Source organism: Pezoporus flaviventris, unplaced genomic scaffold (assembly GCF_033815535.1).
Source record: "Pezoporus flaviventris isolate CSIRO_AGI_PZ_B2104156 unplaced genomic scaffold, CSIRO_AGI_Pfla_v1 ptg000031l, whole genome shotgun sequence".
NCBI classification, from domain to species: Eukaryota; Metazoa; Chordata; class Aves; order Psittaciformes; family Psittacidae; genus Pezoporus; species Pezoporus flaviventris.
The window spans coordinates 12,453,150-12,471,867 of NW_026892579.1; the positions used below are offsets into that span (position 1 = coordinate 12,453,150).

General features: G+C 51.3%; 1 protein-coding gene across 3 annotated transcripts in view; it reads left to right on the forward strand.

Moving 5' to 3' along the window:
* Nucleotides 1–6,950: 6,950 nt before the first annotated feature.
* The window catches only part of SIM1 (SIM bHLH transcription factor 1), a 49,889-nt gene continuing 38,121 nt past the window's right edge, over nt 6,951–18,718 (forward strand). The window contains exons 1-2 of one of the 3 annotated variants that reach the window (XM_061460228.1): nt 6,951–7,306; nt 8,032–8,670. In XM_061460228.1, the coding sequence (XP_061316212.1) occupies nt 8,496–8,670 (175 nt within the window). In that variant the 5' untranslated portion in view covers nt 6,951–7,306; nt 8,032–8,495. Of the gene's footprint in view, nt 7,307–7,633; nt 8,671–17,373; nt 17,464–18,718 lie in introns of those variants that run through there. The other 2 variants (XM_061460229.1, XM_061460231.1) reach the window with 2 other exon arrangements.

Sequence of the window (18,718 nt, forward strand, 5' to 3'; positions counted from 1 at the left end):
ATGCAAGTTCAAGCTGCGAAGTCAGTCCATGCATGGGTCAGGGTCCAGATCAACAAGGCATCATAGCAGTGCTGACAGAGCCAGGAACTCCTACAGGCAAGCTCTGAGGGAAGGTGTGAGCATTGCTGCCAGGTGAGGCCAGTCAGGGCAACTAAGGCTTATTAGTGTGCTCAGGGACCTGATACCCAGAGTCTTCTCCTATCCTGCCAGTATGGCTGCTCTGATAAGTGGCTGGGTGAAGCCATGGGCCAGGAGCATTTTGTGCTGAAGCCAAAATTTAAACCAGACTCCAGAATATCCTTAGGATTTGTTACATTTCAAAAATGTGGCATTAGCATCACAAAGCTACTGCCAGACCAAATCAATAATAACTCCTTGTTCATCTACCAGATAAATCTGATAGGAACTACACAGAGTGAGCAAGCCCTGGAGATTCCTCCATCTGGGTGCAAGTAGTAGACACTTCTTGGGAGAGGCAATGTGGGGAAGCTGTCCTTTCAACAGGCTCTAGCTTCAGCTGGTTACACCCAGCCATCGCATTGTCTGAACAGAGTCCCACCATCAGTGAATAAGAGCCAGAATTCAGGGTTCAGACAAAACATTTCAACAGTGAGGCAAAACTTAAATAACAAAAGAAGTATTAATCTCAGGTATATACCAATCCTTGGAAACATGCCCCTACCCCTGCGCAGCAGACTCAACACAGTTTGAAGTAGGTTAAAACCAGATTCCAGCTTACAAATCTGGTGCCGTTTCCCTGTGCCCCCTTCCACCTTAAGCAATTCATCCCACAGTGTTTTCCTCAGAGACGTCATCTTCTCCACATCGTTTCCAAAGAAAACGGCTACAAACTCAGTTCATACTGCAGTTGCAATAAGGAATCTATTCACCTCATGGGGAACGCAGAGGAGAGTAGAGACGCGCTTGCAGAGTAATTGAGAAACTGTTAAGTGACAGAGGGTCAGACTCCCAGTTTAGCATGCAGTGCTCCTGAGCATAATTACACTTAGCCACAAACAGGTGTGAGACTAAAACAACTCAAGCTCCTATTAAAACCCACACAGGGTACACTTCCCATCTTGCATTACAACAAAACTGTAAGCATCCTGATGATTGTGATATACACCAAGCGCAACGGGCACCAGTTCTGAAGCCACCAGGCAACCTCACACCCTGTATCCCTCCTGTCTGGTCTGATTAAGCCTATTCTCTGAGGTGATGGGAGGCCGAAAGCAGAGTTTCAGAGCAGCAGAAGGGGGTGGTTCCTCTTGCTATCGATTTCATCTCAAACTGCATGTGTTATTTTGAAGCAAAGTGTGCCCTCGAGGGGGCCTAAGCTGCTTTCCTCCACTGAAACAAAGCAGTGATACAAGGTATTTGTGACCTGTTAATTATCAGGTTGATAGTAAGAACAGACTGTGGAACGGATCCCACTATTTTAAGCATTATTCTTTGGGGTGCTGAAATTTAAACAGGCTTCTGATGACAGATTTTCCCCTGACCAATGAAATAACTTCTTTGCTAATGAAAGCCAGGCCTTGGGAAAGGAGATTTCAGTAACAGGGATTGGAGGAAGCCTTATGCAGCTTTGGCTCCACTAGCATAGGTAAGTGTGGGTCTCATGCTGTACCTGAGGAGGTTTTCCCCCAGACTCTATACCAGGGCAAAACCCCAACGAGGGAGGACAAAATCCAAACTAGCAAGCCTATAAGTGAGTAAAATAACATAAAAGGCACGTTTCCTCCTCAAATCTCCTCGCGTTGCGGAAAACAGACCCGACCCCATGCAGAAGAGCGTACAAAATTAGGGGGGCGGAGGTAGAAGGAGAAGGGGAGGGGCTAGTACTGGCGGCTCGCGTCGTGCCCTCGTGATGCGCCCCCGGGCCGCGCTGCCGGTGAGGGTATGCTAATTTTAACAGCAGGACCGCGCCGAGCCAGCGCAGCGCGGTGTCTGCCTGCCTGCCTGCCTGCCTGCCCGCCCGCGTCCGTCCGTGCGGGGCGCTGCGGAGACGGAGTGGGGCGCGTTGGCACGCACAGGCGCGCTCGTGTCGGGGGTCGTCGCGGCGCGTGTACCGCTGTGGATCCAGCGGCCGTTGGCGGCGGGTGCGTGGCAGGGAGGGCCGGGCCGAGCCGAGCCGAGCCGAGCCGGGAGGGGGCGTGGAGCTGCGCTGCTCGCTGCGGGCCGCTGCCGAGTCACCAGAGAGCCTGGCAGAAACACTGCGGCCGAACAAAGCCCTCGGCGGCTGAGAAGCTTCCCCTGAAGTGCGCCGGGGCCTTGGCGGGGCGTTAGCGACCCCGTCTATGCGCCAAGGGGGAGGGAGAGAAGCAGCGCCGCGGCTACCTGCAAGGCAGAGGTGCCACTCGCGGCCGAAATCGGGGGAGCTCGTCCCCCTGGGGGTGGTTTCGCGCGACGTGGGGAGGGCGCGGAAAGGCCCCGCCGGGGGTACCGAGGGCGCCCCGGCGGTCTCGGAGGCGCCTCCCCACGCCTGGCAGGCTGTGGCGTAAGGGGAAGCCCCAGTAGGTGAGGTGCGGGAAGAGCGAAGCGCCGACACCGCCCGGGCCGCTTTCAGCGTGCGACGGCAGGAGGGAAAGAATGAACGTCGGTGCAGCAGGAAGGAGTACAGCAGCTAAGCGAGGTGTCTGAGAACACAGGGAGGGCAGGAAACAACTTCTTAAAGTCTGTAATTTCTTCAGAGTTCGTTTCCAGTCCAGTTTCCTTCCTTTACCAAGGACGTTTCAGCTCATTTCGGACGTTCAGCATACCAGGCTCCTTTGGAAATGCAGAAAGCAAAAACGATGTGTCTGGGGATAATTGTTACTGATCACAAAGCAGAGTTTTAAAAAAAACGTTTCTTTATAGTTCATGTTTTCATTCGCTGCTCCACGTAAAATAGCTTGACTTCCGATCATTAGCGAGAGTGTATTCAATAAGGAAAGGGCTAAAAGATACTGACCTTTGACTCCACTGGAAAAAAAAAAAAAAAAATCATCTCGTTACATTCATGCCAAAACCAATAAAACTGTAAAGGTGTGTGTGGTCAAGAGAGGTGCCCCTCCCCCCACCCTCACCCCGAAGCATTGCTTAAAAAAACATAGATATGTCGCCAAAAACTGTTTGAGTCACCGAAAATAGCTTAGAATCGTGCTAGTAGTGGAGTAATATACTTTTGCAGTGTTGCTATAATTATTTGTAAGAGATGCGTTCGGATCCGCCTGTGTCAGAGGGCTGCTATCCAAGCGAGGGTCTGCGAAGTGTTTCCTGCGTTTTGTCAGAGAACCGGCTTTCTCGATGCCCTGCTCCCCTGAACGTCCTAATGATATTAGCGAAAGAGCAGAAATAAAGCACCTAGAGCATGGCTCGAATCTTGGGGGTTAAGATTTACATCAGTTAAAACCTATTAATTGCTTCTGAATGGTCTCTAAGGGCGTTTGCCGTGTGTGTGTTTCTGTCAATAAAGCCTTGATGAGTGCGCGGGTGAAAATTCCCTGGCACGCCGATGCACCAAGATACCCGAGTGTCCCCTGGCTCTCAAGTTACCGGGCACGGGTAGATGCAGCACCCCGGGGCCGGGCAGGGCCGGTAACGGTGGCGCAGTCACACCGGGACTCCCCCCCAGGCAGTGCGTGTCCGGCAGAGGCCCCGACGCCTTCTCGTCGCTACGGAGTGAGAGGGGTGAGGATTGGCTTGTCAACATCTGGCTGTGGCGAACATCAGGCCGATGGGGACTTGTTGTAAATAATCGTGAGAGCGACCCGCGCGGTTAGTTCGATTATACTCACCTTTTGCAAGCACTATGAAGAAAGCGGTGTATGGGTTCTGCGTGACAGAATTTTTCTCTCTACATAAGAAATTGTCACTTTTTTTTTTTCTTTTTTTGGAGGGGTGGGAGCGGGAGTTAGTAGACGCACCCAAATTCATAAGTATATCAGAGTATGCCAGAATGTGCAGGAGCAGAAGCTGGATCAGACTTGTCCTATAGGGAAATGACCCAGCAGGGTGTTTTTTGTGGGTTTTTTTTTTTCTCTGCTTTGATTTGTACAGCTCCCTCCTCTACCCCCCCACCCCGCACACACTCACACATTCACGCAAGCCTCAATATAGTCTGCATATTGTGCCTGGCTAAACCAAGTTTTCTATACGTCTCGTTGGAAACCTGCCTGAAACGCTTTGTTTTCACGCAGCCTTTCTTGAGATATCCCGGTTTAGTATGCGTCTGTTTAAGTCACATAGTGCTGCTTACCTGCTCAGTTTACTAATATTATCTCTTTTCCAGAGTATTCTTGCCCGAGAATGAATGCACCTGGACTGAGCGCAGTGATCCCTGCGCTTCAGGTGGCCAGAGGGTCTCTCTCGCCTCCCCCCCCCCCCACTCTCCCGTGGTGTCCGGCTCCACTTGCCGACAGCGGGGCACCGGCAGGACACCGCTGCCCCCCGCTCGGCATCTCTGGTCCCTGCTTCTCGGGGTGACGACGACAGGGACACACAGGGGGCGGGGAGCCGCGGTGCTCCCCCGGTGTCCCCCGGGGCTGGACCCCCAGCCCGCAGGTGTCCGCTCCGACGGCGGCGTTACTCCTTGGAGTAACCGCGGTACGGTGGTGCATCCACTTTATAGAGCGGCATCCTGTCCTTCCCTCTAGGACCGACGGGCTCCACCGGGCGCCCCGCGGAGCCCGCCGCGGGTTACATGGGGCTGTTGGACGCTAAGAAGACCAGCAGTTTGTCTTCTGTGGGCTGCCTTGCTCTGCGTAGCTAGAACAGGCCAGTGCTAGCTCTCATCTTCGCTGTCAGATGTCGCGTGTTTTGACGAAAGAAACCAAATCTAACGCCTCTGAAACGGCCAAATCTCCTTCGGGATCTGCCTCTCGCAGGCTGCTGGGAAGCGTCGCCAGCGCTGCCCCGCGCCTTTAGCTCTCCAACGCGGCAGTGTACCCTCGAAAGTTGAACTTTTTCCTTTCGCATACATCGTGTACTGTACCTGCCGTAGCATCTGTACATTAAAAATCCACACCGGAGCTCCAGTCACAGGGCTCCGGCCACGGGGGAGCGCGGGGCGGCCGCTGACACCCACCGGGCTGTGCTGTGGGGAAGATATCACGTCCTGGGAAAGCGGCTTCTCGGTGAGCTGCTCTCCTCGCTGGGGCCGCAAGGGCCAGGTAAGGTGGATGCTCATGGTCCCTGGTATAAATTAGCAGAAGTGCATCCTACTAGTTTATTTTTTCCCAAACCAAGGGTGTTATAAAGGACATTCTCTGCGGCTCATGTTGACAAATAACTCGTGAGCTACCTGACAATGTTAGTCCAGTTGTTGCCCATATGTCTAAATACCCTCCAAGAGACGTCAGTGCCTTTTAGCGAGAGGATTACTTCAAATGAAAACCAGAAGAAAGATGGAGTTTTTTCTTCTCCCCCAAAACCCGCTTTACACCTGATTGGAGCAATGCCCAGAATAGATTTTGGAATATTGAGTAGCACTTTCCCCATAGCAGCCTCGCAACATGACTGGGGTTGGGAGGGTTTTATTTTCCTTTATTTTCTTTCTTTTTCTTTTAAATCCATACCTTCACTAAGTGACTTGCGTGCGTGTTTGTGTAACAACGGGTCGCTTCGGTAAACAAGACAATCAAATGAACATAAGAGACGACGTGGATACATTTCTCTGCTGCTTATAGACAAACGCCCGGACACCCAGAGGAGTTGTTGAATGCTTCTCCTCCCGTCCTCCCTCTATTTACCCAAATGAACACAGGGAAAGCTTTTAACCGAAGGGAGATTTAAGGTGATAAGCAGCGAACAGGCGGTCGGCACTTGAAGCCTGGAGCTGCAGCCCCTCCGTGGGGTGAGAAGGATGGGGGGGTGCTTCAAAGGCTGGGAGGTTTGTTGACGTTTTTGATCTTTCGAAAACCGAGACCGTTTCTTCTTCCTCGAAATATTCCAACGGTTGCCTTGCCAATGCAATGTCATTTTAAATTGTTTTAGCCGAAATCTCGCATCGGCTGGTTTGGCAATTAGTTCAGGCTTTAGAGCGTCCCTTATGGTTTTAGGAAAGTCTCTCAGCCCTTCTTCTCCTCTCCCTGCCCTAGGCGCTCACTTTCTGCTCTATCTACTCTTCTTAGACCCAGCAGTTTTAGGAGCCGCGTATGGATTTTTTTTTGTGGGTTTGGGGATTCTTCTTTTCCAGGGACTAGAGAGATGAAGGATAGTCCTGCTCCCTGGGAAAGAAAGAAATCCCCTCGCTCCACATCCATTTTGAGGACAGTTTTAAAGTGCCTGTATCTCCTGAGGTAGGATTGGGTTGAGTGGGGGTTTTTAGCTCTTTCTTTGGTCTGTTTGCGGGATAATTTGTTAATGTTTTTGTTTTTCCAGCGTTTGTCAAGACAAACCTTTCTCAATCCTCCTCCTCCTGCTCCGCCACCAGTCGGTTCACTTTGTGCCATACAATGAACCGTACCCCGTTAAAAGGTGGTGGGAGGGGAGACATACAGGGAATCTGGCTGCACCTTATTTCTCCCAAACAAGATTTTGGGGTGGGGAATTGCCCATCCTCACAACCCACAGTCTCGACGAACCTTGGCCGCTCCTCTCCGGTGCCCAGAGGGGAGAACGGAGCGGCTCCCGGATCACCATAGCCAACCCCGCCTCCCCCCCACCTAACACCCGAAAACCCCTAAACCCCAATAGAGCGGGGGAAGGGGGGGGGGGGGCGGAGGTGGTGTACGCAGCACGGGTGGAGGGTCCCTCCGTGCGCGTCCCCGCGCTGAGCCCACCGTTCCCCCTTCCCGCGGAGCCGCCAGGTCAGAGGGCGGACGCGGAGAGAGAGGGGGAGGTGTGCCCGGGACTCGGTGACGTCATAGCCCCCTCCACCAGTAGGAGGGCGGGCGCGGGGTGGTGTTCGCCAATGGGAAGCGAGGTGGGTCCGTGAGTGGGCCCGACCCGGGATGGGGGGGGGTGAGGGGGGGGGGGGGGCTGGGAGAGAATTGAAGTTGTGTTAAAAGGCTTTTAGCCATCAAGAAGTTATTAGGCATTTCTCAGCCGCAAATTAGGGATTCTTCATTAATACCAACCTCGCCCCCCCACCCCACTCCACCCTATCCACCCCCCCACCCCCACCCCCCCCCCCGTTATGTGAGAGGGATAGCATGGGAGACGATAAAGGGGCTGGGGAGGCGGCAATGTCTGTCTACCCATCGGTGTGAGGAGCAGTGACAGGCGCAAACTTTTTTCCCCGTGCCATTAATGAACCAATTAAAGAATTGGGCTCCTCACCCTGGGAGAGCTCTCTGCAGGCTGCCGGGCTCAGGGACTCAAGGTAGGTACAAAGAAGATCACAGCCAGCCCACCACAAGCCGTCAGCTTCGGCAAGGAGCCGCAGAGACGTGTGGGTCTGGGCTGGGGGTCGCTATCCCCCGGTGCAAAAAGAAGGAAAAAAAAAAATAATCATGATTTGGTTGGGAAAATGTGATGTTCGGGTGGATTCCGGCTCTGGACGGGGCTCGGCAGAACGTGTGTCCCCTGGCTGGGGTGCAGCTGGGGTAAGACACCCTCCCCCCCAACCCGGGACATGAGGAGGGCAACCGAGACGAGGCGAAAATTTAAGACAGAAAAGAAAAGGAGAAAACAAAAAAGAAGGGAAAAATACGTGGGGAATGGCAGCAGGGGAGATTTGGCCGCGGCAGTGGTGCCAGCCCGGAGGAGAGCGGAGGGGCTGGCGCGGCCCCGCCAGCACCGAAACCGGCCGGTAACTGTGAGCTGGGGGCTGTTTTCTGCCGTGACTTCCTTCTGGCCACGAAGTGCACACCTGGGCCAGGGAGTGAGAAGGCTGTGGGAGGGGAGCACGGGACAGGCTCCTCCGCGGGCGCGCTGGGTGGCAGGAAAATATCCCCTTTTTTTTCTTCTTCTTCTTTTTCTTTTCTTTCCCCTCTGGTGGGAGAAAATACTACACCCGCCGGAGGCCCGGTCTTGATTATTTCTCGCGGTCCCGCTGAGGCGTTGCGCGCCGGCTCTCTCACCCGAGGACTGCTGTTGTCTTCACAGAGGCTCCCGGGAGGCTGCCCCCGGCCCGCCGTTTCGGGCCTCGGATTGACAGCGGACCACGGGAAGAAATGGGATTATGATGAGTCTCTTCCGAGGAGCTATGCTGCCTGCCATGAGTAGGAAAAAGGGCCAGAAAAACCTCGTTTGGTTGCTGCCTGGTGCCTCAAGCTTCTAGCTTTTTTTTCCCCTGCAGTTGCTTGGAGTCTCTGAACTGCATTGGATAAATACCTTTCTTATCCGATTGACTCTGCTTTCCAGAGAATATTATATTTTTTTCGTTTTAAGAACACCTCTCTGGTCTTCAATACTTGTTTGCATTTTACGCAACCAAGCAGTTTCCCAGAGCAATGGCCGCGCTCAGAACCTGATGCTCCGGAGAGATGAATTGCAGCTGAGTTTCCCTTCCACCTTTGGATGAATCTCAGGAGCTTAAATTGTAGGAAGGAAGGGGGGAGAAAAACACGATGAAAGAGAAGTCAAAAAATGCTGCCCGGACTAGACGGGAGAAAGAAAACAGTGAATTTTATGAACTGGCTAAGTTACTACCCCTGCCCTCCGCTATCACCTCTCAGCTGGACAAAGCATCCATAATCAGGCTCACCACCAGCTACTTAAAAATGAGGGTGGTTTTTCCAGAAGGTAGGTGGGAATATCTATTTGTCTCTGTTTCCATTCCGATCCAGGTGTCTCTTGTCACTTTTATTTAAAACAAACAAACAAACAAAAAAGTAAATGGCATGGAGTGTTGTGCTTGGAGGCAGGGTGCTCTCCGCTGTCACTTTTCTCTGTCGTAAATACTTTCCCTTCAGTTCTTATGGCAGGTTTGGTTGAGGACTGAGGATGCTTTGGTCAACACTTGAAGGGCCTGCGCTCTGCTGCCTGTTGAGCTAAAGAAACAGGGGGGTTCTTTTCCCCCAGTCCCCCTGTAAGATGTGCGTCCCCCTCAGAGCACGTGCATGGCAGAAGAGGGGGCGATTCCCCCCTATATATAGTCATACTGTAGGGGGGGAGTTAATATATGGGTAAATATTTACATAAGTCTATGCAAAGTCGTAAAGCCTTAGTTCAATTGTGGAGCAAAGGTGCGGTTTACAGGTACAGCCGTGCTCACACACACATACAAAGCATAAATAAATAAGCCAGTCACACCGATTCGCATCGTGAATGTGATGTGTCTCGCTCTGAGGAACACAGGGCAGTTTGAGGGCGTTAAAAATTTCTGAGGTCGATTAACAGCCGTTTTGGATTTAGATATATTCCCCACACACACGCACAAGCTGCCAGCCCAGCTCCTGAGTCTGGGCCGGATTCTCATCGACAGTCGGGCAGCAGCAAATAGCAAATTTCCCATTGGCTTTCACGGCCGCGGCGATGTCCCGCTTGTCCAGCAAAAGCAGATTTCGCCGTCCTAAACTATGTCTTGCTTTTAAGTAGAATTAGGATTCTAAAGCGACTGTCTTGGGTCTTCTAGATCGGCTGCTAAGGAAAGAAACAGCACAGAAAGTTGAGAGAGTCAGAATAAAGTTCTCCTGTGTTCTTGCTCTATTGCTTTTAAAAGACGGAGAAGTGGGGAGGGGAATGAATCAGAGGTACTTCACCAATCTTTCATTTAGATAACTCAACAGTGAGTCTGCGTGAAAGAAAAATTAAGAGCTTTTTTCCCAGACCTAATACCAAAATGTGTTGTATTTTTTGTTGTTAAGTGTGTATACGTAAGAAACAACGTAATATACACATGCCCCCTGTTTTCCGTAGTTGTAACTCGAGTCAGTCGGTCTGTACGTCTACAAAGTTTTATAAATCAGGACTGGGTATGTGGTTTGGTTTTTGTGTACGGTAAGGATTGGGGGAAGCAACGATGGTGGTGTTTGTTGGGCTTTGGTAGTAGTTTTAACCTGAATAAGTCTTTGGGCTACGGGTCCTAATTCTACTTTTTAAAATGTAGGCATTTTAAATGGGGCAATGATTCGGCTGGGAGAGGTTCCCGCCCCATACATCGTTAGATATGAAAGTTTACACCTTAAGTCCACAGCAGTGATTTCCAATCGAGGGCATCTTGCAATAGTTTCTTCAAACTAGTGACTGAGAACCAAAGAAGGGGACAATGAAAACTTTAAAAAATAGTGATAAAGCCTCTGTCAAGCTACTTTCCTATGTGATCTGCTACCACGTGAGGGTCATTATGCGGGACAGCCCTCGGCTTCAAAGGAGACCGAGTTGTCCTTTATACTGTCAGCGCATACTTTATAAAAATAAAGCTATTGCAAGCTCTGATGCCCGTGCTGTTCCTAAAAGGATCATTAGCAGTGATTTGTCAGCTCCGGCGGTCTCAGTAGGCTACCTTTCTGCGTGATTTTCGAGCAGGTCTCGTCAATTACTGGTGCCTATGTAGCGGGTTGTTTGATCAGAAGAAGCATATGGTGTTGCTTGTAGGCTGTGAGTAATCAGGGGAAGAGCAGAATAGCTGCTCCCCGTCCCTCGGTGGCAGCGCAGGATGTTTGAATGCCCTGGGGAACCCTGTAGCCAAGTGCGCCGGGGTCGGCGCCGCTCCCGGCTGCAGCAGATGTTGAGAGCGGAGACAGAGGGGATGGCGGAGCCCTTGCAGCCTCGTCAAAGGCAAACTCAAAAAGGCAAAATCAAAAGAAAGGCAGCGAGCAGGCATGGAAGGGCTCGCAACGCGGCGGCAGGCCCTGCTCCTGGCTGGCAGGCGGCAGATCGACGCGGGACCGCAGCCGCGTCCTCACTTGTCCCCTCGGAGCCGCGCATCCCTATGCAGGGGGTGGGGCACAAAGGTCCGAGAGCTGGAACGCGGAGTGGCGCGGGGCTGGGCGGGTTCTCCGCGGCCCCGCGCGGGCTCCTTCACCCTTCCGCGTTCTTCTGTAGGAGGCGGAGAGCACGCCGCGGCCCCGCGGGTTTTCTGGCTCTCGTCGGTTTCTGCCCATGCAGGGCACTAGGACAATTGTTTTACCCGGGACCTCGGGGGGAGGCAGGGGCTCCGGGAATGAGCAGGAGCGGTTTCTCGGGCTCCCGGTGCGGCTGTGCTTTTGCACCGGCAGTTTCCGCTCTCTCGGCTGCAAGGGAGGGGGAAGAAGGCGAGGAAGAGAGGCGGCGGAGGGGGGGCCGTGTCCTGGTCTCCCGGTGCCCCCCAGCCAGGAAAATAAATCACTGCTTTGCTGGGAAGGGAGGACAGGTAGTGGCACCGAAAAGAAAAGCCTTCATGAAAGTAGAAGGCAGGAGAGGGACGTCGGATGAATTTAATAGAGGGGGAGACGTTTGCTTGTTTTTCCCTGGGGAGAAAAGCAATACGAGAGTCAGGACAGAGCCGATGAGTTGGACAAACGGCTGGAGATGGGCAGCAGAAGGTTTCAGAAGGTTTGGGAGCCCGGCAAAATGCCGTGTTATACAGTTAAAGAGATCGTGGAGGAGTAGGGACAGCGAAGCGTGGTCTCCTTAGGAGCGAGCTGCAATTCCAGTGTAACTTACTCCCTCTCTCCCCGGTACAAAAGCGAATTCCCATCTGCCCGGAGAGTGCTTACACAGGGGCTGGTTGTAAATAACCACGTACAGGCAAAGGCGCGCTTCTCACCGCCGCGTCCACCCAGGGCTGGGGACTGGGGTAGAGGCGGCAGCGTCGGACTGTAGTTGTCGGCGTAGTCATGTTCCTAGATTGAGAGAAGGTGGGGAGATTTCGGGTTCTTTTTGGAAACGAAAGTTTTCTGGGGATAAAACGCCAGGAGAATCACGTGCAGAAGAATCACGGTGAGGTTTCTGTCTCACCCCCAGAAATCTAAACACAAACTAGTGTCACTGTATAAACTTAATAAACCGAGCAGCGTTTTTCCAGGGAGCTCTCTCTGGAAATGGCGGTGTAACTCTCATGAGCTATTAAAACGCTCCCGTCGTTCTTTCTATTCCTCATTTCACTTTACTAGTTCTCCAGCAGATTAAAACTGTCAAGGGCGTGAAGTGATCAGCGGCTGAGGTAGCTTTTCATCATTTCAGTGCTAAAACTCTTGCGTCTCAGGAGAAATCCTGTGAAAACATACAGTAGTTTTGGGTGGCAAGGCAGCTTTTGGAAAGGCTGACGGTCTGCTAAATTGCTGAGGACAGTAAGTAAGGAGGAAATTATGGTGGGTTTTTGTTTTTTAGGGGGTTTGGGTCCCTTCCCCCCCCCCCCCTTTTTTTAAAGCAGAATTTCTTAATAAATTTATTCATGACTTAACGTTCATTAAAAAAAAACCAAACTAAAATTGCAATTTAACATTAAACTCTTAATGGCGAGTAACATACCCTCAAAAAATGTCTGAAAACATCTCCGGAGTGTCGAAAGACTAACGAGCTTTCCTTCAAAGGAGATCCTGTCGCTGTAACTAGTGGGGTAATTCTTCACTGACCCTCGCCAGGATCCCAAAGTGAATGGAGGAGAGATTTTATTTATTTTTTTTTAAAGAAAAGAAAAAACCCAAAACACCCCAAGTGTCTCAATATTTTTTTTTGTGTTGGTTGGGCTTTCTTTTTTTTCTATTTTAGTGAAGCATATTGTAAGGGTGTCATTCTCCTTAGGCGAACAGGGAGGAAAAAGGAGGGTTTGCCGCCTCCATCCTTTAGGGATGGATCCTTTCAGCGGGGAAGAGGCGTTTGATTTTTCTAGACAAAAGGAGAGGCTCCGTTTACATAAACTTTCGCCGAATAAGGATGGTTAACATTTAAATATTGAAACCCTTAACCTTGTTCTATTTTAAAGGAGGAAAAGAGCGGGGGGGGGGGGGAGAAAAGCAGAAATCCGTTTCCCACGTGGATAGGTGATTTAATGCTGTTTTTCTTACTGCTAAGGGAAATGATTGAGCATTGGGTTTCAGTGTTTATTTCTTTACAGAAGTTTTTCTCATTTAAGCTGCGGTTTACTCTCCACGCTACCTCTCTGTTTAATTCCAGTTTTGATGTGAACTGAAAACGTGAAGTGCAGAACTAAACCGCCTGCATGGTAGCTGAAAAAAAAACCAAAAACAACCAAAAAACCAAACAACCCCAAACCATATTTAGGTGTTAGAAAGAACACAAAGTGATGGGGGGGGGTGGGGGAAATCTATTTTCTTCAGAAACATCCTCTCCCTTCTTAGTAACAAATGGCCGTTTAATGTTGCAGGCTATCGTTCAACTTGGATATAAATAGTGTTAGCAAATGCACCGGTGAAAACCATTCCCTTACCAATTTCTTCGGAATAAGGGCTATTTGAATATGCATTTTCTGCAGAAGCGAATAAGTAGTTGGAACTCGAAAATTTCCCGATTCCTCCCCCCCTCTCCAATTTGGGCATGGTTCCGTTTGTTTGCATTTCAGAGCGCTATTTCCTTGCCCCGTGTTTGCCAAAATGCTGGTATTTCTGTATAGACTGAATCCGTCTCGGCATTGTTTCCACTACCGTTCTCTCAATAGGGTTGTTTGTTTAGTCAACAGGACTTTTCCTCTTTCTCGTTATTATTATTCTAAAGAAAGCGGGATGCTAACTTATCTCTGCTTCAAATGAACACGTGTGATTTACCGATATAATAAATCTTTACAAAACCTTGCTAATGACATCCGCAGGCAGTTGGAAATGAGCAGCATTTTTTTTTTAACATAGCTTATTCCATTTCATCTGAACCCTCCGACGGCGACCCACTCCTTCACAGAAGCCTCATTTGGCCGAGCTTTTGAGTTATCATTAACCACTGACTGTTAAATTAACTGAGAAATCAGCCCCGTCGGGCGCTGGACGATGGCAAATCGGAGGGCTGGCGGTGGGCTATTTAATTAAATGGTTAATCGAATCAGTCTAATTCTTCGATACGACATCCAATTGCCTTTTCTGGGACATCCAGCTTCCGTCCCTGCAGCTCCCGGCGCTGTTATTTGTCATTTTCCCGAGAGAGGAGCAGAGAGCAAAGATGACCGCCGTGACGGGGATGGGGACCGAGCTGTCCTGCTTCCCTCTCCCCAAACAACTGGCAGTGCCCCGCTTCTCCCTGGAGCTGCCTCAGAGAGGGATCAAAGGCAGCAGTGAGGGGCGGTGGGGATTTGTGAAGGGTGCTACACACCGAGGTGGAATGCCCTTGGTCTTGGGTAAAGCTTTATGAGCAGCTTCGCCAAGCAGGTTGTGTGAAGCAGGCGTGCGGAGCCAGGAGGTGAGAGGGGCCCGGCCGCCCCGGTGTAGGGGAGAAGGGGCGAACCCCCCGGGCGAAGGTGCCCGGGGTCCTGCGCCCCTCGTCCTCCGCGGGGTCAGCATCCCCGGAGGGGCGGGCGGCCGGGCTGCTTCTCCTTCAGCTTTAATAAGCGAAGTGCGGCTGTTAAAAGGGCAAAACAAACGCAACGAAACAAAAGCAAGCGGAGACGTCGCCGGGCCGCTGCCCCCGGCAGGCGGCGAGCTGCCTGGGGAGGGGGTTTTAGAAAGCGCCTGGATCTTCTTGGACCGGGTTTAGGCAAAAGTCTGGGCTGCTGCTCCGGTTTCTTTCCTCGCGGGCTGTCTCCGTGAGACCCCCTTGAGCCTCTCCTACTTCCCCTCTACAGAAAAGGGGGGAAACTCTCTGCCCACGGGGCTCTGTGCCCAAACCAGCAGCTAGCCGGAGTCCACGGCTTCCGTGGGCCTGTTCCCCGCACCACCCCTGCCCGTGGGCCTCTGTGGGCCGTGCGGCCAGGCAGAGCTCAGGGAAACGTTCCTGGGGGAGTCCCCAGATGGTCCCCTGTCCCTCAAAGTCTGCCCCCCAGAGAAGCTGTTCTGAGGCTCAGGCAGGGCTCTGCAGTACGGGATTTTCAAACAGGGACGTCTGATCACCCGCTCTGCCGTTGTTTTCACTCCCCTGAATCCGGATTGCGCTGAGATTTCGTGACGGATAGTCCGCTGGGGAAATCGCAGTAGCCGCTTTCGAAAGCCGGCAAATCACAAGGTAGATAAGGGCTCGCATCTTCTGGCCACCCCACACTCCCCCCACAACCTCCCACCCCGCCTTTACTATTGTCAGACAAAGGAGGGGGTCGAGGTGGGTTCTGCGCTGCAGATGCTCACAGAGGGACAAGCAACGCGGAGATCAGCCGGGGCCAAGAAGCTGCCCTGGCCTCCTGGAGTATCATTTCGCTGCGCCTGCCTTCCTCTGTCTTTCCTTAGATCAAATTAGGAATGACTGAGGAATCCCTTCTTTCCCGTTCTGTGGGACAGAGTTGCTTCTTGCGACAATATCGCCACTGGGTAGGGACGATATCCACCCAACCCCTTCATTGGCTGCCGGCACTAAGGCTCGCATCAATCACAGGATGAGGGGGAAGGACAGGCAACGAGGGTCAACGTCGCCGAGCGCAGGGAGCCCTGCTGGGGGGCAAGCTGCCGGGGTGAAGGCATTTCACATGGACCCGCCGGTGCAGCTATCCCGTGAAACCAATGGAGATGCTTTTTGATGTGGAAAGAGGAGTGGTTTTCTATTGGGAAATGCTTAGAGAAAGGCTGAGTCAGCACGGTCGCTCCGAGTGGGATCCGGGCAGTCTCGGCGCACACTGTTACGGAAACAGACTGCTCTTTGCAAACTAACCGAGAGCTTGGCTAAAAATTGCCTCCCACCCCTCACCCGTTGTTTTAGTTTTTGGTTGGGTTTTTTTTTTTCCTTATTTTCATCCATGACAGTAGACACTTTCTTGTGACACAAATTCTTCACCTTCTTAGGAAAAAAAAAAAAATAAATCCTGTAGTCGAGGAGATTGTTAGGTAGGAGCCTATAATCTATATTTTGTCAAGAGTATCAAATCCATTCCGAAAGAAAAGCTCGATCCATTTATTTTTGCTGCTTGAATAGCACAGCTGGATGATGCCTTAAGCTTATGCTAGGCGGTTGCTCATCATTCATTCGCCAAGAACTGGCCTAAATGGTGCCTGTGGGATTAGGTCAATTTTAGTGGATCTACTTCGCCTCATTTGGTTACTAATTGGTTTCTTGTTTTATAAATCGAAATCTCATTTTCAGGAAATTACAAAACCCATGCAACCAGTCCATCGAGGTAATCCGTGGGTCGGGCGTATTTAAATGGAAATGGTTCTACAATGCATCAAGTACTAAGCAACGGTAAAACTTCGCCTCTGTTTCCAAATGAAATGTGAGCTCACCCAGCTCCTTAGATCCATAATAGACACATCCCTTCTAAGGCTACTTATGTAAATATGATAAAGCAGACCATAGTGGGGGAGGGGACGCGGGGAAGAAAGCAATTTTTATCTGCTAAGGTTAATGTGGAATATCTTGGAAATCTTCCAAAATAAATTCTGTTTTGTTTTTTCTTCGGCCACTTTAGCTGGGAAAATCCTTTGCCTAAAAACGATTTAGTTATCCTTCCCCTCACAAAGCTGCTTGTTTCTGTTCCAAACCTATTATGCTGTTGGCTCTCCAAATTACAAGAGAATCTTTAGATCTTGTTTCCAAGCATAATCCTGAAGCAAAAGGGAGAGCTGATTTCCTTGTTTTGTTTTAAATAGACAATCAAAGGATTTGCAGAATTTTCTGCGGTAGGTCAAGTGCAAGAAATCACAGTTTGCCCTCTCAATAAAAGGAAATTGGATGTTAAAGAGAATAGATGGGGGAAAAAACTATAAGGGAATATTAATGGAGAGGTTTTCTCGTACAAGCTTTAAAATCAGTATTTAAAGGGCATCAAGAAAGCCCGTCGATTTGGGAGAGGCTGGGCTTGGCAAGGAATAGGTATAGTCTCCGATTTAAAAGTTCTGAAACATCTGGAAAGTGAAGAATCGTCTCATGTGATAGGGTTTCAAAAAGCCGGTTCGGGTAGGCAAACGAAAACGTTTAATTATAAGCTATTAATGGACACAGCCCTGTTTCCACCTGAAGCATAGCTAGGAGTTCAGCGTCCCGTGAAGAACCGCCTTCCCAGGGCGGGGGAGTTAGCCTGTGCTGCCCGGGAGCTGTTCATTAACCCACCGGGCTCGGGTTATTTTCCCTTTTAGAAGAAGAATAATTAGAGCCGTAAACTTTGATTAATAAGCAACTTAAATCATAGGCGGGGAGCGCAGATTTAGTCCCCAGTACAGAAACCTGCCGTACAAACCTCCATCCAAGTGGGGGAAGGTGGCAAAGAGCCTCGGCCACTTCTGCTCTAGCAGGCCGACCTGGCCCCAAATACACAGTGGGGTTTTCTCTCCTTCCCTGAAAGCTGTGCAAGATTTGCCAGTTTCTTGCTGATTTCTGACACTCCTGGGAATGGGAAGGTAGAGGTGCCAGCGGATACCACCCCCCCACCCCCCCCACCCCCCCCCCCCAAATGCATCCGCGGCTCCGCCAGCGCCGGAAGGTGCAGGGAGGAGTAAAGCCCGGGAACACAGGAAAGAAGTCGCTGGGTCCCTGTTGATTGGAATGAAGGGATGACTGGGAAGGAGCCTGGTTTTGGCTGACACCCTGGTACACGCTGGTGTTGCGGGATGGGGCCCAGGCCGAAGAGGTGACCCTACCTTTGTAGGGCTGTGAAGTTAAGGAGGAAGGAGGGGAGTGTAGAAGCGGTGAAGAGACAAGTTGGAGTGGGAAGAGGTGGACAAGAAAAGGAGAAGAAGAGAAGGAAAAGCGAGAGGAGAGGGGCGCATGGCTCTTGTGGTGGGGAGGGCTGCCCTGCTCCGACAGAACCGGGGAAATCGTTAGCTTTGTTGAAGTCGGCAAACACTGAGGTGAAGCCGGTCAATAGTGAGGGATGCCCGTGGCTGCCTGCTCTCGCTACCTTGCCTGTTTGCCTCGAAATAGCTGGAAAACGGAGTCTTGCCTTCCCCGAGGCCGCCCAGCAGGAGGGAGAAGCTGGCTGGGCTCTCGCCTCCCCCGGGCGATCGCCACCCCAGCCATCAATCAGGATTTGTATGTTTTTCCCTCTTTTTTTTTACTTTAGTTTAGTGTTTCTGTTTGTCAGGCTGAACCTTAATTCATGGCATAAGCGTGAAAGGTTTTAACTGCATCGTTTGAACTATTTCAGCGATAGCATTGTGAAAACGCATCCCCCATAAGTAGTTTTACTCCGGTGGAGTCATTTCCATCTGGCTTTTATTCCTCCCTACTTTGCATAAGAGAAAATGAGGGGCGTCTGAAACATTAGACGAGTCCGGAGAGATTTATTTCTGGAGGGGGCTGTTTGAAGGAAAATCATCCTTCCCTGCAGAGAGACCAGCGCAGCGGGTAGAGGGATGGAGGGAGGAAGGCGAATCCTGGAGTCTCGGCTTCGTGGGGCAGGAGGACAATGACTTTGCATGGGCGTCCGCGAAGTGCCTTACAGCAGCCGTGAAACTACTCTCGGCTCAGCGGCAGATAGTTTGCTTTTCGTGGGCTTGAGTAAGGATGACTCAAAAGTGTTTTAACACAGGGCTTGGGGAGAGCTGAATGAGTTGACTTTCTCCCTCCCCAAATACGTAATTACAAATCTTCCAGGTGAGAGGACAGTGGCCCCGAAGAGAGAAAGAGGCAGGTCACAAACCAAACTGGAAAGTGATGTCTGGCGAGCAGGGGGTCTCAGCCCATCCTTAGCCCGCCCGGTCCATAACCTGCTGGGTAATTACCGGACAGGTTGCGGCTGAGCTCTGCCTGCTCCAGTGATTCCTCCCCCTGCGGTCTCCCCGGGTGCCGTAGGACCGGTCTCATGGCTGCCCTGCCCGCCATCGAGAGCTTTCTCTTTCCAGAC